The sequence below is a fragment of the Peromyscus eremicus genome, chromosome 1 (assembly GCF_949786415.1).
Source record: "Peromyscus eremicus chromosome 1, PerEre_H2_v1, whole genome shotgun sequence".
NCBI classification, from domain to species: domain Eukaryota; kingdom Metazoa; phylum Chordata; class Mammalia; order Rodentia; family Cricetidae; genus Peromyscus; species Peromyscus eremicus.
This window is the reverse complement of record NC_081416.1, coordinates 98,816,728-98,830,226: the sequence shown is the minus strand read 5'-3', so window position 1 is coordinate 98,830,226 and position 13,499 is coordinate 98,816,728. Positions and strand designations below refer to the sequence as shown.

General features: G+C 56.2%; 1 protein-coding gene across 1 annotated transcript in view; it reads left to right on the top strand.

The window, feature by feature from the left end:
* Arap1 (ArfGAP with RhoGAP domain, ankyrin repeat and PH domain 1) overlaps window positions 1–12,040 on the top strand; it is a 37,828-nt gene extending 25,788 nt beyond the window's left edge. The window contains exons 16-32 of the mRNA XM_059270289.1: window positions 25–127; window positions 862–1,057; window positions 1,331–1,382; window positions 1,495–1,658; window positions 1,783–1,995; window positions 2,269–2,374; window positions 2,766–2,913; window positions 3,014–3,100; window positions 3,184–3,252; window positions 3,463–3,580; window positions 4,809–4,922; window positions 5,124–5,269; window positions 8,375–8,457; window positions 9,585–9,635; window positions 9,785–9,848; window positions 11,091–11,240; window positions 11,473–12,040. Of these exons, the coding sequence (XP_059126272.1) occupies window positions 25–127; window positions 862–1,057; window positions 1,331–1,382; window positions 1,495–1,658; window positions 1,783–1,995; window positions 2,269–2,374; window positions 2,766–2,913; window positions 3,014–3,100; window positions 3,184–3,252; window positions 3,463–3,580; window positions 4,809–4,922; window positions 5,124–5,269; window positions 8,375–8,457; window positions 9,585–9,635; window positions 9,785–9,848; window positions 11,091–11,240; window positions 11,473–11,490 (1,882 nt within the window). The 3' untranslated portion in view covers window positions 11,491–12,040. The remainder of the gene's footprint in view (window positions 1–24; window positions 128–861; window positions 1,058–1,330; window positions 1,383–1,494; window positions 1,659–1,782; window positions 1,996–2,268; window positions 2,375–2,765; window positions 2,914–3,013; window positions 3,101–3,183; window positions 3,253–3,462; window positions 3,581–4,808; window positions 4,923–5,123; window positions 5,270–8,374; window positions 8,458–9,584; window positions 9,636–9,784; window positions 9,849–11,090; window positions 11,241–11,472) is intronic.
* The last annotated feature ends 1,459 nt before the right edge of the window (window positions 12,041–13,499 follow it).

Below are 13,499 nucleotides of genomic sequence, written 5' to 3'. Positions count from 1 at the left end.
GAATCCTGGTTTGTGTATTTGCAGCTTTGAGCACACCTTTGAGGTGTACACAGAGGGAGAACGGCTGTACCTGTTTGGGCTGGAGAATGCAGAGCTCGCTCACGAGTGGGTCAAGTGCATTGCCAAGGTGGGCCTGGGTTAGCGGGCAGGTGTACAACAGAGGCAGAGTGGGACTGCTGACTGAACCCCGTGAGCCCCAGCTCCTGCTCCAGGAGCTGGGTGGGGGTCTAGCAGACTCAGGACAAGGGAAACAGATTGCAGCCTTGTGGTACCCTATGAGGGGCAAGTTTTTAGGCCACTGTAGTGTAGACAGTGCTGACTCCAGGAAAGTGAGTTTCTTAGCCTTGCAGGTGTGCATTCAGACTATCGAGAAAGGCAAGGAGGCTACAGAGGAGAGAGCCGCCTTAGAGACGAGAGCCAAGTGCCCTCTTGTGCCTTGAGAGTCTGGGGCTCTTCATCCCTCGTTAGCTCATTTGCTGAGCTCTCTATGCCTTCTGAGGATCCGTGCCCAGAGTCCTGAGGACCCAGGTGTACCAGTCTTGGGTCTTCTGTTGTTTCTATGTGTGGGGCAGACAGACTGAGTTCAGGCACAGTAACAAATCCAGTGATGTAGCAGATGGCCAAGTATGTGAGCACTGTTGGAACCCAGAGAAGGGACATCCCAAGAGAAGGACACATCAAAATGGGTACAAAGCAGGACATGATACCAGAGTTCTGTCACTGTGCTAGGTTCTGCCTTGGGGAAGAGGAAAGGAAGTGGCTAGATGGGAAAGAACCCTTACCCACAGGCCAGGGAGCTTGGGTGTCTCCAGAAGGCTATGCTGTGTTTACATTGTCTCTCCCCACTATTTCCCCAACTAGGCATTCGTGCCTCCCCTGGCTGAGGACCTGCTAGCCCGGGACTTTGAGCGGCTTGGGCGCCTACCCTACAAAGCTGGCCTGAGCCTCCAGCAGGCCCAGGAAGGCTGGTTCGCCTTGGCTGGCTCTGAGCTCCGGGCTGTCTTCCCAGAGGGGCCCTGGGAAGAGCCCCTGCAACTCCGGAGACTGCAAGAGCTTTGTACGTGTACCTTGCCTGGTTCCCCAATCTCTAGGGCTTCTTGTCCCAACCCCCCCTCCCCCCAGCCCTTATCTGGAAATCTCAATTCTTTTCTGGCCTGAGGCCAGTTGACCCAGCCTGCCCTCCCATATCCTCTCCTCTCCTTGGAGTAGAGGAGTAACCCTTTAGATTGATGGGTGGAACCCAAGGGTGTGGTCTCAGAGAGCTTCATGAGGGAACAGTTTGGGGATCATAAACAGAGCCTAGGCCTCACCTTGACTGGCCCGTCTACAGCCATCCAAGGAGACAACGAGAACCAAGTTCTGGTGCTGGTAGAGCGGAGGAGGTGAGCTTTAGCTCCCCCGAGGAGCCTGGGGAAGTCTGAGGGCAGTCCAATGGCCTGGGGAGAGGTGGGATACAGGACAGACAGATGGGAGAATGACTTATCTCTGGTCCAGGACGCTGTACATCCAGGGCGAGCGGCGACTGGACTTCATGGGTTGGCTAGGGGCCATCCAGAAAGCCGCAGCCAGCTTGGGAGACACACTCTCAGAGCAACAGCTTGGGGACTCAGACATCCCAGTGATTGTGTACCGCTGTGTGGACTACATCACACAGTGTGGTGAGCGCCCCCCCCCCCCCCCGAGGTCCAGCCACTCCCCTTCTGTGGTGACCCCCAGCTCCTCCCCCCCCCCACCCCAGTGCCCAGGATCCCTCTAAAAAGAGCGGTGTGACTCCCTCTCCAGGCTTGACCTCGGAGGGTATCTATCGAAAGTGTGGTCAGACCTCTAAGACCCAGAGACTGCTGGAGAGCCTGCGGCAGGATGCACGCTCCGTACACCTCAAAGAGGGAGAACAGCACGTGGATGACGTCTCCTCTGCACTCAAGCGCTTCCTGAGGGACCTGCCTGATGGGCTCTTCACGCGTGCGCAGCGCCTGGCCTGGCTGGAGGCCTCTGGTGAGTCCTGCTCTCTGTATCCAGCCTTGTCCACCCTACCTCAGGATGTCCCCATCCTACTCTGGACAAGGCTTGTCCCAGCTCCTCTGCCTACTCTGCTTCTCAGTCCTCTAGTCAGGCTCTACAGAGACGGGGTGGCTTGGAGGTGGATGGTGGAGGAGTCCCTGGCCCTGCCGGGTGCCTGGGAATGCTATCTCCATCATGAGACAGCAAAGCTGCCGGAAGGGGGCATTGGTGACCAGTTTCTAACCCAGTCTGTCTCCTCCCACCCAGAGATCGAGGATGAGGAGGAAAAGATCTCCAGGTACCGAGAGCTCTTGGTGCATCTGCCCCCTGTCAACCGGGCCACCGTGAAGGCCCTTATCAGCCATCTGTACTGGTGAGGGGCCATGTTGACGTGAGGCTCTGGGTGGATGGGTGGAGAAGATTCTTTAACTCCCAGCCTGGCTGACTGCCCGCAGGTGGGCAAGCAGGTGGGCCTGGGAACCAACCAATGACTGCCCTGATCTTGGATATTGTATCTCAGCTTATTTCCTGCAGGATAGAGGGGATGGAATATTTGTCTGTTTGGGGCCAGGTGACTGAGGCCAAATGCCCTCGCTTCCCAGCCCTGTACCTTGCCAGGATCTGAGATGTGTCCCTCTTTCACTCCTTAATTAGGGTCCACGCTGTCTTCTTTGACCTCGGTCCCTTGGCCAGTCTTGGTCCTGATGGGAATTGGGAAGGTGGGTGGGGAAGCTCTGGGCCAGGCTCCTCTGTTCTCATTCCAGTGTACAGTGCTTCTCAGACACAAACCAAATGAACACACACAACCTGGCTATTGTGTTCGGGCCCACGCTCTTCCAGACGGATGGGCAGGACTACAAGGCCGGCAAGGTGGTGGAAGACCTCATCAATCACTATGTGGTGGTGTTTAGTGTACGTCCCAGCCGGGATTGGGGGCTAGGGAAGGCAATGAGGGGAGGGGGTGGGCAAGGCTGAGCCTCTCAGATGGCATTGACCAGCCGGCCCTTCCCAGGTGGACGAGGAGGAGCTGAGGAAGCAGAGGGAGGAAGTCACTGCCATTGTGAAGATGCGTGTGGCTGGCACTGCCAGTGGGACCCAGGTGCCCGCCAGGGTTTGGGTAGGCTTGTGCTGGCTGCTAGCACTGCTCCCCGGACCTCTAGCTGAGCCCCGTCTCTCCTGCAGCATGCCGGTGACTTCATCTGCACCGTGTACCTGGAGGAGAAGAAGGTGGAGACTGAACAGCATGTCAAGGTGGGGGCTGCTGAGCCGGGCTGGGCCAGGGCCAGGCACAGATGGCCACTTTGAAATGTATGAGAATCCCCAGAGACACTCCTCTTTGCATCTCGGGGCTCAGCGGACCCAAGGAGGAGTGGGTTTGGGGCCTGAACCACAGGAGAGTGTGGACCAACAGAAGCTGGTGGTACATTTGGGGCTGGCTGATCTTCTCCTGGGTCTCTGCAGATCCCGGCATCCATGACAGCAGAGGAGCTTGCCCTGGAGATCCTGGACCGCCGCAATGTGAGCATCAGGGAAAAGGATTACTGGACTTGCTTTGAGGTCAACGAGAAGGAGGAGGCAGGTGAGTGGCCATGGATGGCCTTCAGCCCAGCCTCACTGCTCCTGCCCCCTACGGTTTGGGAGCCAGAGGTTTTGGATGACACTTTTTGCTGACACACTAGTGAAAATGGTGGTCTCCGTGCTGGTGATGACAGGCAAGTCGCAGGTCCAGGTGATGGTTGTGATAGGGCTGAAGTGGACAGAGGAGGGGTAGGTGGTGCCAGTCGTGATGACGCTTTCCCACGTGTCAGGACGGTGTTGCTTGTACAAGGATGATGCTCAATTCAACAGTAGGATTGTAGGGTGGTACTGTTCTTGGGGTAAAGAATATGGTGGTTAGTGATCACACAAGCAGATGGCTGTGATGGGAAAGCCTGTCTGTGGTGGCGAGGGGGCTAATTGAAGCCTTCAATGGTGAAGGGAGTGGTGTTGGGACAAGAGGCGGAAGTGTTGCTGACGGATGCATCAGCTCTTTTTGTTGAGTGGCAGGTACTAGGCTGAGGAGCCGGGCAGTGGTCCCTGTGTTCACAGGGGTCAGTCTGTGATGTAAGTTGTCAGTAAGGGATGGAGATGCTAATACCACCATCACTCCCAGAAACAGACAACTGCCGTGGTGTTAGCTAACTGCTTTCAAGGAAAGGCCCAGGCTGTCTGCGGAGCCTATGGCAGGGCCGATGGCTTTGGAGTCCCTGAGCCTGCTGTGAGGAAGAGTAAAGGCTACTTGGTAAAGACGGGACAGGTGCGCCCAGAAAGCACGACAGCTCTAGCACTGAGCTGAGCTTCCAAGAAATGAGGAAACACAGGGTGGGATTGGAGGTGGGGGCAGCCACACGGAGCCTGGTGGCGATGCAGGGCCATCGGGTGATTAGTGACAGGACTTTGAGAAGATGCTGTTTGCTAGTAGACTGGGAGAGCTGTGACAGGGAGTTAGAGTACATGCTGGAGGTCATTGGAAGGTCCTGGTCTTAATCCAAGTAGAAGCCAGACAGTGTGGGACAGTGCAGAGGGACAGCAGATTCGGCCTGTGAGGGTGGAAGGAACTGGAACACTTTTGGTCTGAGCAGGGGCAGCGCTTGTTGGGGACATGTGGGTGACCAGCCAGAGGCTGGCCTATGGAAAGGGTGATCATAATTATGGTGTATTATGATGCTAGTGGATGGTAGGAAGTGTAGGTGACGTGTGTCCATGTGCTTGCCCTTGGTGGCATTAAGCTGTGTGGACCCAGTGACAGTGGTGTGGCCTCTCCACAGAGCGCCCATTACACTTTGCGGAGAAGGTGCTGCCCATTGTGCATGGGCTGGGCATAGACAGCCACCTGGTGGTGAAGAAGTACCAGTCCATGGAGGCCATGCTGTTGTATTTGGGTAAGTGGTGCCCGTAGGGGATGTAGGGAGGATGGGTACCTCCATCTAGAAGCAGGGTAGGACCTCGTGGCACCAGGGCAGACAGCTCAGATGGAGGGAACTGGGGGGGGGGGTGCTTTCATGGAGGCTGGGACATGAAGTGGGGCACTGGGGTCGGTAGGTGGGATAGTATAGCCCATGCCCACTCCAGTCCTCCCCTAGCCAGCCGTGTGGGTGACACCAAGCATGGCATGATGAAGTTCCGTGAGGACCGAAGCCTCCTGGGTCTGGGGCTGCCCTCAGGTGGCTTCCACGATCGCTACTTCATTCTCAACAGCAGCTGTCTACGGCTCTACAAGGAGGTTCGGGTAAGCCCTATGATGGACACTTGTATCCCATGTGCGCTCAGACACTCACACACAAACGTTGCTCTTGGTCTCCAAGAGAGGTCCCCATCTGAGGGTCTGGCAGCACAGTGGCTGATGATAGCTGTGTATTCTCCTGCTGTGGCCCTGAGTAGCTGCTCGAAGCCTCTAGCTCCATGAGGCCTTGGAGTGAATGTGATTGCCATGACATCGTACACATGCTCCCTTGTTGTCTGTGGTTTGACACAGCTCTCACAAGAATATGTTCCATGACAACAGTCCCGAGCTGTACCTGTACTTGCTCTGCCCCTTCCTAGGACACGGCCCTCCTGGCCTACTCTACCCAACATGCCAGGTGTTCTAGACCAGACCCCTTGGGACCCCCATCTTCTGCACACACATGCCCTGCCATCCGCCCTCCCCTTTCCCTTTACACCACAACATAATCTGTCCTGGCTGTAGACTGGGATGATGCCCTCCATAACCCTGCTCCTCTATCAAACAGAGCCAAAGGCCGTGGAGCGGGGCCCCTGAGACCGTGAGTAGCTATGGGATGTTCCAGCTGCCTTGCCTTACACCACCTGGGGCCAGGCGAGCTGGGTAGAGCTTGGGGACACAGGACTCCCAGTTCTTTCCAGGCATGGTTCCCTGTCCTCTTACCAGTGGTCACTGGCCCCTACCCTGGAGTACAGCGGCTAAACTCCACCCTTCATCCCTAACCCCAAACCAAGACCTTTTCCTCAAGATAGGGTTTCTCGTTGGTGTGATGCTAGAATTTTCCGCAGTACGCGGAGAAGTTTTGGAGCCAGCAACAGAGACCCAAGTTTGGGTTAAGACTGTTTCATCTCCTCTGCTACTCTTGGAGCTGCCCACTTCCAAACTTAGAGAAAGTGCTGGGGCTGTCTGAATGCCCTTGACACTGTTGACCCTGAGGTGCCAAACTGGGACAAGAGGCCGTAAGACGTTCTCTCTCAGGGATGGATGTGCCTACCCAGCCTCCCTAGCTAGTGCTCCAGCTTCCTTTTGCTACCCATGAGAACCCTCCACTTTCCTCTTGAGGCTGCTCAGCCTGTAACTTCTGCCTGGGGCTCGCCCCTGGCTGGGGTTCAGCTGAGAATCCACCTCCCATGGTACCCTGTGGGTACCACCTCTGCCTTAGGGCACACAGAGTGTAGATGGGTATGCAGAAGAGCAGTGGAGGTGTGATGCCAAGCACAGTGTTCTAGCCTGAGGTCCCGAGGAGACTCCAGCACAATCTCCAGCCCTTTCTAGCTCCTTGCATCTCCTGAGCATGTGTGGACAAATCTGGCTGCCATGGAGGATCAGGCGGAGCAACGTCCTCTGGTGACTCTGACATCAGTTGGTTATGGGGCCACAGGAAAGATGATTTGAAATTAGGATAACCTCATACCAAGCAGGAGGCTCTATGGCCTCTCAGTCCCCATCCCAAGACCTTGTGTTGTTTAAGATCCTGGATCGAGTTAGGAAGGCATATTCCAGAAAAACCATGGGCATAAATTTTATTCCTTGCCCATGACCTTGGACCTCAGTGGTGCCAGGGTCCTGAGCTGCTAGGATGTAGTCTCCAGAGGGAGAATCATGGCGCTTCTGCCTCCCTACCCCGCCCACTGTCCACGTATACATCACACAGCACCGTTCTGAGGAAGTGAGGCCTGATGGTTGTGTTTCCAGATGCAGGAGCTGTCAGCCTCCTGCCCTGACTGGGCTGCCTGTACTGCTGAGCACAGGTCTGCACCTTCTGCCTGACTCTTTCCCCTTCCCATCCTGCCTGACTTCTTCCAGGCCCTTCTTCCTGCCCCACCCCTCTGTCCTCCCAGCCTGTCTCCATCCCCCATTCCTTCTTGGGCCTCCTCCTGTGCAGGCTGACCTTTTCAGAGCTTTGCCTCTGCCTGTTGGGGGCGGGCAGGTCTTCCTCCCCATGTTCTGCCCACACCCCGTCTTTCCCACAGACGTAACTTCCTTGTCCACTCCACTCTCGATTCCCACACCTGCAGCCAGGTGTGTGCCAGATGTTGTGATTGTCAAGTGAGGCGCTCTCTGTAGAGGAGTTGGGGCCCCGTCATCAGGCCTTAGGTCACTACAGGGGCTCTGGCCGTATCCCTGAGGTGACACAGAAGGATCCTCTGGCTCTGAGACAGATCATCCTCTCTCCTGCTGAGGAACCATGCCTGGGGATGGCTGGGAGCAGTGGTGGGGACCAAGGTGGGCGTGGCCCAGTTGTGGACCCCCAGTTGTAAGTGCATCTGCCTCCCCTACTGTCCTTCCTGGGGGCCCTGCTGGCCCCAGGGGTGCCTGGTAAGGGGAAGGCTCTAAGCAAATGGCTCCCAGAACAGGAGGAAGGGCCACTGACCCTTCAAGCGGCCTCTTCCTTGAGGGTCACTGCTCCTGTCCCCTCTGTCTTTGAGCCAGCCTGCTCCTCCCAAGCCCGGACCCATATACGCAGAGGTGGGGGTTGGGCAAGTGTGTCAATACCCTGGTTCCCCACCCTGGTATATGGGTCTCTTGCTTCCTGTCTTAGACCATTGGGAATTTCTCCCTCTGGCCTATCGTACAGAACAGCCAGTAAGCTTCAGCTTGACTCATTGGCCTTCTGATGGGGCCGAAATGCTAGTGATTGCTGGTCCCCAAGCTTTTGTTCACACGGTCAACCCTGGAGCCTCCATGGTCAGGGAGGGAGAGTGACTAAGACAAATACAGACCCTAGTGGGCAACCAAGGCTCTCACACGGCCTGGGCCGGCTTCCACGTGTCGTGGAGGAGGGCATCTGGAGACGGCCCTACAGCTGGTGTCAGAGTCAAGCCTGCTGCAAGCTGATTCTCCAGTGTGCCGGGCAGCAGGGGCTGGGAATCATTACTCTGGACCTCCCAGCTGGAATGCTACCTTGGGGACTGAGGGTTGACGGTCTGGTGCTACTGCAGAGAGCAGCATCTATGGCTGGCCAGTGAACAGGGAGGGCTTTGTGAGAAAGCTCCCTGGAGGAGGAGCCCTGTTCCGGAATGCCTAGGTGCTGGGGACGGGGGAGGGCGGTGTGCAGGCAGAAGAGCCCCTTCTGACTATACCCACCTGACTGATGAAGTGTCCCCCCAGAGTCACCGGCCTGAGAAGGAGTGGCCTGTCAAGAGCCTCAAAGTCTACCTGGGTGTAAAGAAGAAACTGCGGCCACCTACTTGGTAAGCCAGGACTGAGGTGCCCGGTCTGTGGCTAGGACTGGGGAGTCTCTGGACTGATAGGAGGGCCCAGCTGAGGTGGGGTGTCAAGCTTTCTAGGGGGTAGGGTAGTAGTTTTGTAGTCAGGGTCCTCTTGGCCAGTAGCATCACCTGGACATACCGTAGAAACACAGATTTTATCAGGGTGTCACCCTGGGCCTCCTGAGTTTGAGCTTCTGTGAGTGGGATCCAGGGCTCAATATCTCCTCCGGCTGTCCAGGTAACAGTGCTTGTTTGTGCTTGAGAATCGCTGGTCTGGGGTAGAATCTTGCTAGCATTGTTGAGAGTGAGTTTATGAGGTTTTTTGGGGGGTGAGGGAGGGGAGTGTGTGTGTGTGTGTGTGTGTGTGTGTGTGTGTGTGTGTGTGTGTGTGTGTGTGATGCATGCCAGTGAGCATCTGGGTGCGTATACCCACACATGCTCATGTGGAGGCCAGAGCAGGACTTGGAGTGTCCGCCTCCATCACTCTCTGCCTCACTGTCTCATTCCCTTGAGATCGGGTCTCAATGTTTCAGGAGGGCTGGCTGGCCAGCGTGCTCTTGGGATCCACCTGCCTGTCTCTGCCCACCCCCCACCCCACCCCCAAGTGCTGGGGTTATAGACACCCACAGCCATGCCCATCTTTTTATGTGATTGCAAGGGATTTGAACTCAGGTCATCATCTTGCAGAACAAGCACTCTTATTGAGCAGTCTCTCCAACCCTGAGTAGGTTTTAGTAAGTTGAGAAGTGGGGCATGCCACTGTGGCTGTCAGGCGCTGTCGTCCCATGACTTGGTTTTCTAACTTTCTCTTCATCTGGTGGCCGTGTTTGGTTGACTCTGGTTCTTGAGTGGGCTTGGGCAGGCATCCGCACGGTTGGGTGGCCTTGTGGGTTTTGGTGCTGAGGGTAGAACCCAGTATCTCCGGCATGCTAGGCACATGTAGCATCCTCATGTCAGGCCCAGGGTTGGGGTGGGGAAGGGAAAGGGGCAGTGGCCTAGCGTGCTGTGTTGGGGGAAGCCGTGGCACTGCCTCCGCTCTGCCCGGGCTTCCGTGCTCTGTCTCACAAGTCTTGGCAAGTGTCGAGTGACACCCTGGCTCTTCCCTGCAGCTGGGGCTTCACCGTGGTCCACGAGACAGAGAAGCATGAGAAGCAGCAATGGTGAGCCAGGGTCCCGTTCTAAGGCCTGGGCCGGGGGTGATGGGCAGGATTGGGGCTTGCGTCTCTGCCCAGTTTTATGGCCTGTAGGGAGACGGGACTGGCAAAATGCTTACTCTGAAAGGCAGCGACCTGACCCGTGCCTTCTGCAGGTACCTCTGCTGTGACACTCAGATGGAACTCCGGGAGTGGTTTGCCACCTTCCTCTCTGTACAGGTACCGGGTGCAAGGGCCTCCTCAAGGGGCTCCACCGTGGGGAATGGGACAGGAGCAGAGAGATGGTGTCATAGGAATTAGGTCTCTGGACACAGGGAGAGTCACCTGGAGGGGAGTGGCTTCTAGGTGGAGGAAACAGCATATTCAAAGGCCTAGGGGCGAAAAAGAAAAGGAAGGCTTATAAAAGAAAGCATATAATTTAAGGGGACTGACTCATAGTTCCACAGGGTTAGAGCCCGTGATCGTCATGGAGGGATGGTGTTGGAGCAGTAGCTGAGACCTTATACCTCATGCACAAGCAGAAGGCAGAGAGAGAGAGAGAGAGAGAGAGAGAGAGAGAGAGAGAGAGAGAGAGAGAGAGAATGGGCCCTAACTGGGAATGGCATAGGCTTTTGAAAATTAAAAGCCTCTTCCCCAGTGACATACCTCCTCCAACAAGCCCACACCTCCTAATCCTTCCCAAACAGTTCCACCAACTGGGGACCAGGCATTTAATAGAAGCCTATGGGGGCCATTCTCACTCAAACTGCCACATTCATCACTTGCAAGGACAGAAGCCAAGAGTGCCAGAGGCTGGCCTGCAGTGGGTCAGCTGCAGATTGTAAGAGCTTCGAGGCCACACTCAAGAAGCTGAACTAGACCTTGAGTTTCAAGTGAGTTAGAGTGAGGTGCAGGGAACAGAGCCTGAAGGGCCACACCCGTGGAGAAGACATGCTGCAGCGGCTGGGTGACCACCCCTGATCCAGAGCAAGGCCAGAGGCTGTGTAGACGGGAAACAGATGTGTTAGAACAGATGTCCAGCAGAGTTCAGGACTGTTGAGGGAGAAGGGAGTCAAAACCACCAGGGCTCTGGGCTGAGTTCTTTCCTGCAGTTCTGTTTTAAATGTGAGCTTCCTGCTAGTCAAGGCCTAGATGGGAACAGTGGATTCTGCAGTTCTTGGTTGCCAGGAAGTGGAGGCATAGGACAGTGTCTTATGGGGGGGGGGGGGGGAGAGTTTCTTGATGCTGCATTCTTAGGGAGGTTTGTGGATCCAGAGATGGGAGTTGTTGAGTAATCTGGCTGGCTGGGTTGTGCTGGGATACAGTCATCTACAAACAGCTGCTTCTCATATCAGCCTTCGATCAAAGCTGAGGTGGCAGCTTAGAGACTAGCTGGAGGCCTTTCTGAGAAGGGTGGGTGGATCTGGAGTTGAGCCTGCAAGCTGAAGTGTGGCCCAGACTCCTTTCCTGGTTGTCTCCTAGCACGACGGCCTGGTGTGGCCCTCAGAGCCCTCTCGAGTGTCCCGGGCAGTGCCCGAGGTCCGGATGGGCAGTGTATCATTGATCCCTCTGCGTGGCAGTGAAAATGAAATGCGCCGGAGTGTGGCAGCCTTCACTGCTGACCCCCTTTCTGTAAGTGGCTCTGGTCCCTGTGGGCAAGATTGGGGGGGGGGGGGCCTGGCTGGATGCCTGCCTTCACTGATTTCTCTCAGAGCCCCTCTAGTCCCTTCCCTAGGTTTCTGGGGTACCCTCTGTCTGGCCCTGGGAACCCCAGCTGCTGACTTTTCTGCATCTATTGTTACTGGCTGGTCCCTTTCACTGTCAGGAAGCACTTACAGGATCTGGGTTTCTGTGCTCCCTACAGCTCCTCCGTCATGTCTGAGCATAGGAGTCATTCTGGTTCTGGGACACCATCAACTGCCACTAGGAAGCCTTCCTGTTCAGACACCCTCGTGCTCTGTGTGCTTGGTGTGAGCCAACGGAACACACGGGGAAGCCGTATCCACACCCCACATCCTGACTGCAGCACAGGCTCCTTGGCTGGGCAGGAACGGGCCCTTCCCTGCTCTCCAGGCATACAATGCTCCTGACCTGGCTTGCTTACCCAGGCTCACTCTCCTTGAGGTTGTGGGGGTTGGAGAGATGGGCAGAAATCAGGAGCTCGTCAAGAGAGGCTGGAGGACTTGGGGCCCCGCTGGGAGGGAGCCCACCCCCTTCCCATAGGCTCCCGAGCAGCAAAAAGCTGGTAATCTGAAAGAACTCCTAGGGAGTCTGGGAGGGAGCTGGTGGGAAGCTTTACCAGCTGAAAGCCGGACCTGGGGTTGTCAGCCCACTTCTGGGGTGCGCTGCGGGGAGGCCCAGGCTGTGGCTGTCTGCTACCCCTCCCCCACTTTGGATACTTTTTGATAATATAAATGTATCTGTATATTTTACCCTGTGGTGTGGGGCCTGCAGTTGTGGGGGGATCGGTGTCCTGGGCTAAGGGCACCGTTGGTTGTGAAATCAAGGTAAGTGCTGGTACTTGGAAGCCCGGAGCCTGAGCTCTGCCCTCTGTGTGTTTCCTGAGCTGTGTCCTCTCCCCTGGCCTGGCCTGGCCTCCACCTATTGTACCACTGCGCAGCCCGGCTGTGGAACTCCAGATCCAGGACAAGACAGAACCCAGCTAGCCTGAGCCCCCTTCCCTACAGCTTCTGAGCTGGGGCCTAGATGTGTATGTTGGTGACACAGCATAGCCCTTGCTGGCGGCATGAGACCACAACTCACAGATGAGGCTTTGGTGGACTAGGGAGGAGGACTTCAGGTCACCCTGGGCCCCATGCAGGTGTTTCCAGAGTGGAGCCTGTCTCTCATGGGGAGTTGCCCTCAAAGGGAACTGCCTACCTGCAGAGGAGGTAACCAGCTATTTAGAGATAGACTGGAGACTCCCTGGGAAGGTGCCAGGCATTCTGCCTTCTCTAGAGCCTTGTTATATCCTATCTCAGTGGCCTGGTGAGCAGAACTGCTGGAATTCTGTCCCTAGCCTTGAAAGGGGCCGAGCAGAGCGGAATGAGCCTGGGCCACATGACATCTGAGGTTTGTGATCCCACTCAATGGAAAACTGGATGCTGTGGGGCTTTGCACACCTGGACGTGGGTCCTTTGTGGGCCTCATTTCTCAGGGAGGGGTAGGGTGTTTGCCAGGAGAGACCGCACAAGATCCTTGAGCTCTACTGACCTGTTGCACAACCTGGCCCAAAGTCTCCATCACTTTGTCCCCAGGGAGCTAGCTGTTCCAGGCCATTCTACCATGCCCTCCAGGCAGGGCAGGGCTAGAGGCCTTCCTTGCCCAAGAATTTAGAATTCCTTGGATTTGATTTACTGACCAACCCCAGAGGCCCAGGAAGACAATGAGACCAGAGGTGCCCTCTGCTGGACTGGTACTGTCATTACCGTGGTTTGGGAACTCTCAAGAGGGGCTGCGTTCAGCCACTAGGGGGCAGCCATGGACCACTCATAGTTGCTCATTTTGAACAGGGTCTGTGTAACACCGCCAACACCTCTCAAGTGATGGTCCTGGTTCTGGCTTTGTTCTGCTACCAGCTGGACTACTCAGCCCTGCCTCTGGCCAGGGACTAGTGATGTGTTGTAAGGTAGCACTGTAGGAGTGCTTTGGCCTCGGCCCCTAGGACCGGGAGAAGATAGAAAGCCCTTCACCCAGTGCCTACTGAATGCCTACTCTAAGTCTGGAGCGTGCCCTCTGCTCTCTGCTCTGAGATCTTGAATCTAGAGAAAGATTCCCACTGATCCTCCTCAGCTTTTCCTCCTGCTTCTTGTGAGTGCTCCCTGAGAAGGGGACGGTAGCCAGCACTGTATGACACTGGAAGGCTTTTCCTTGGGGTGAGGTCGCATCCCT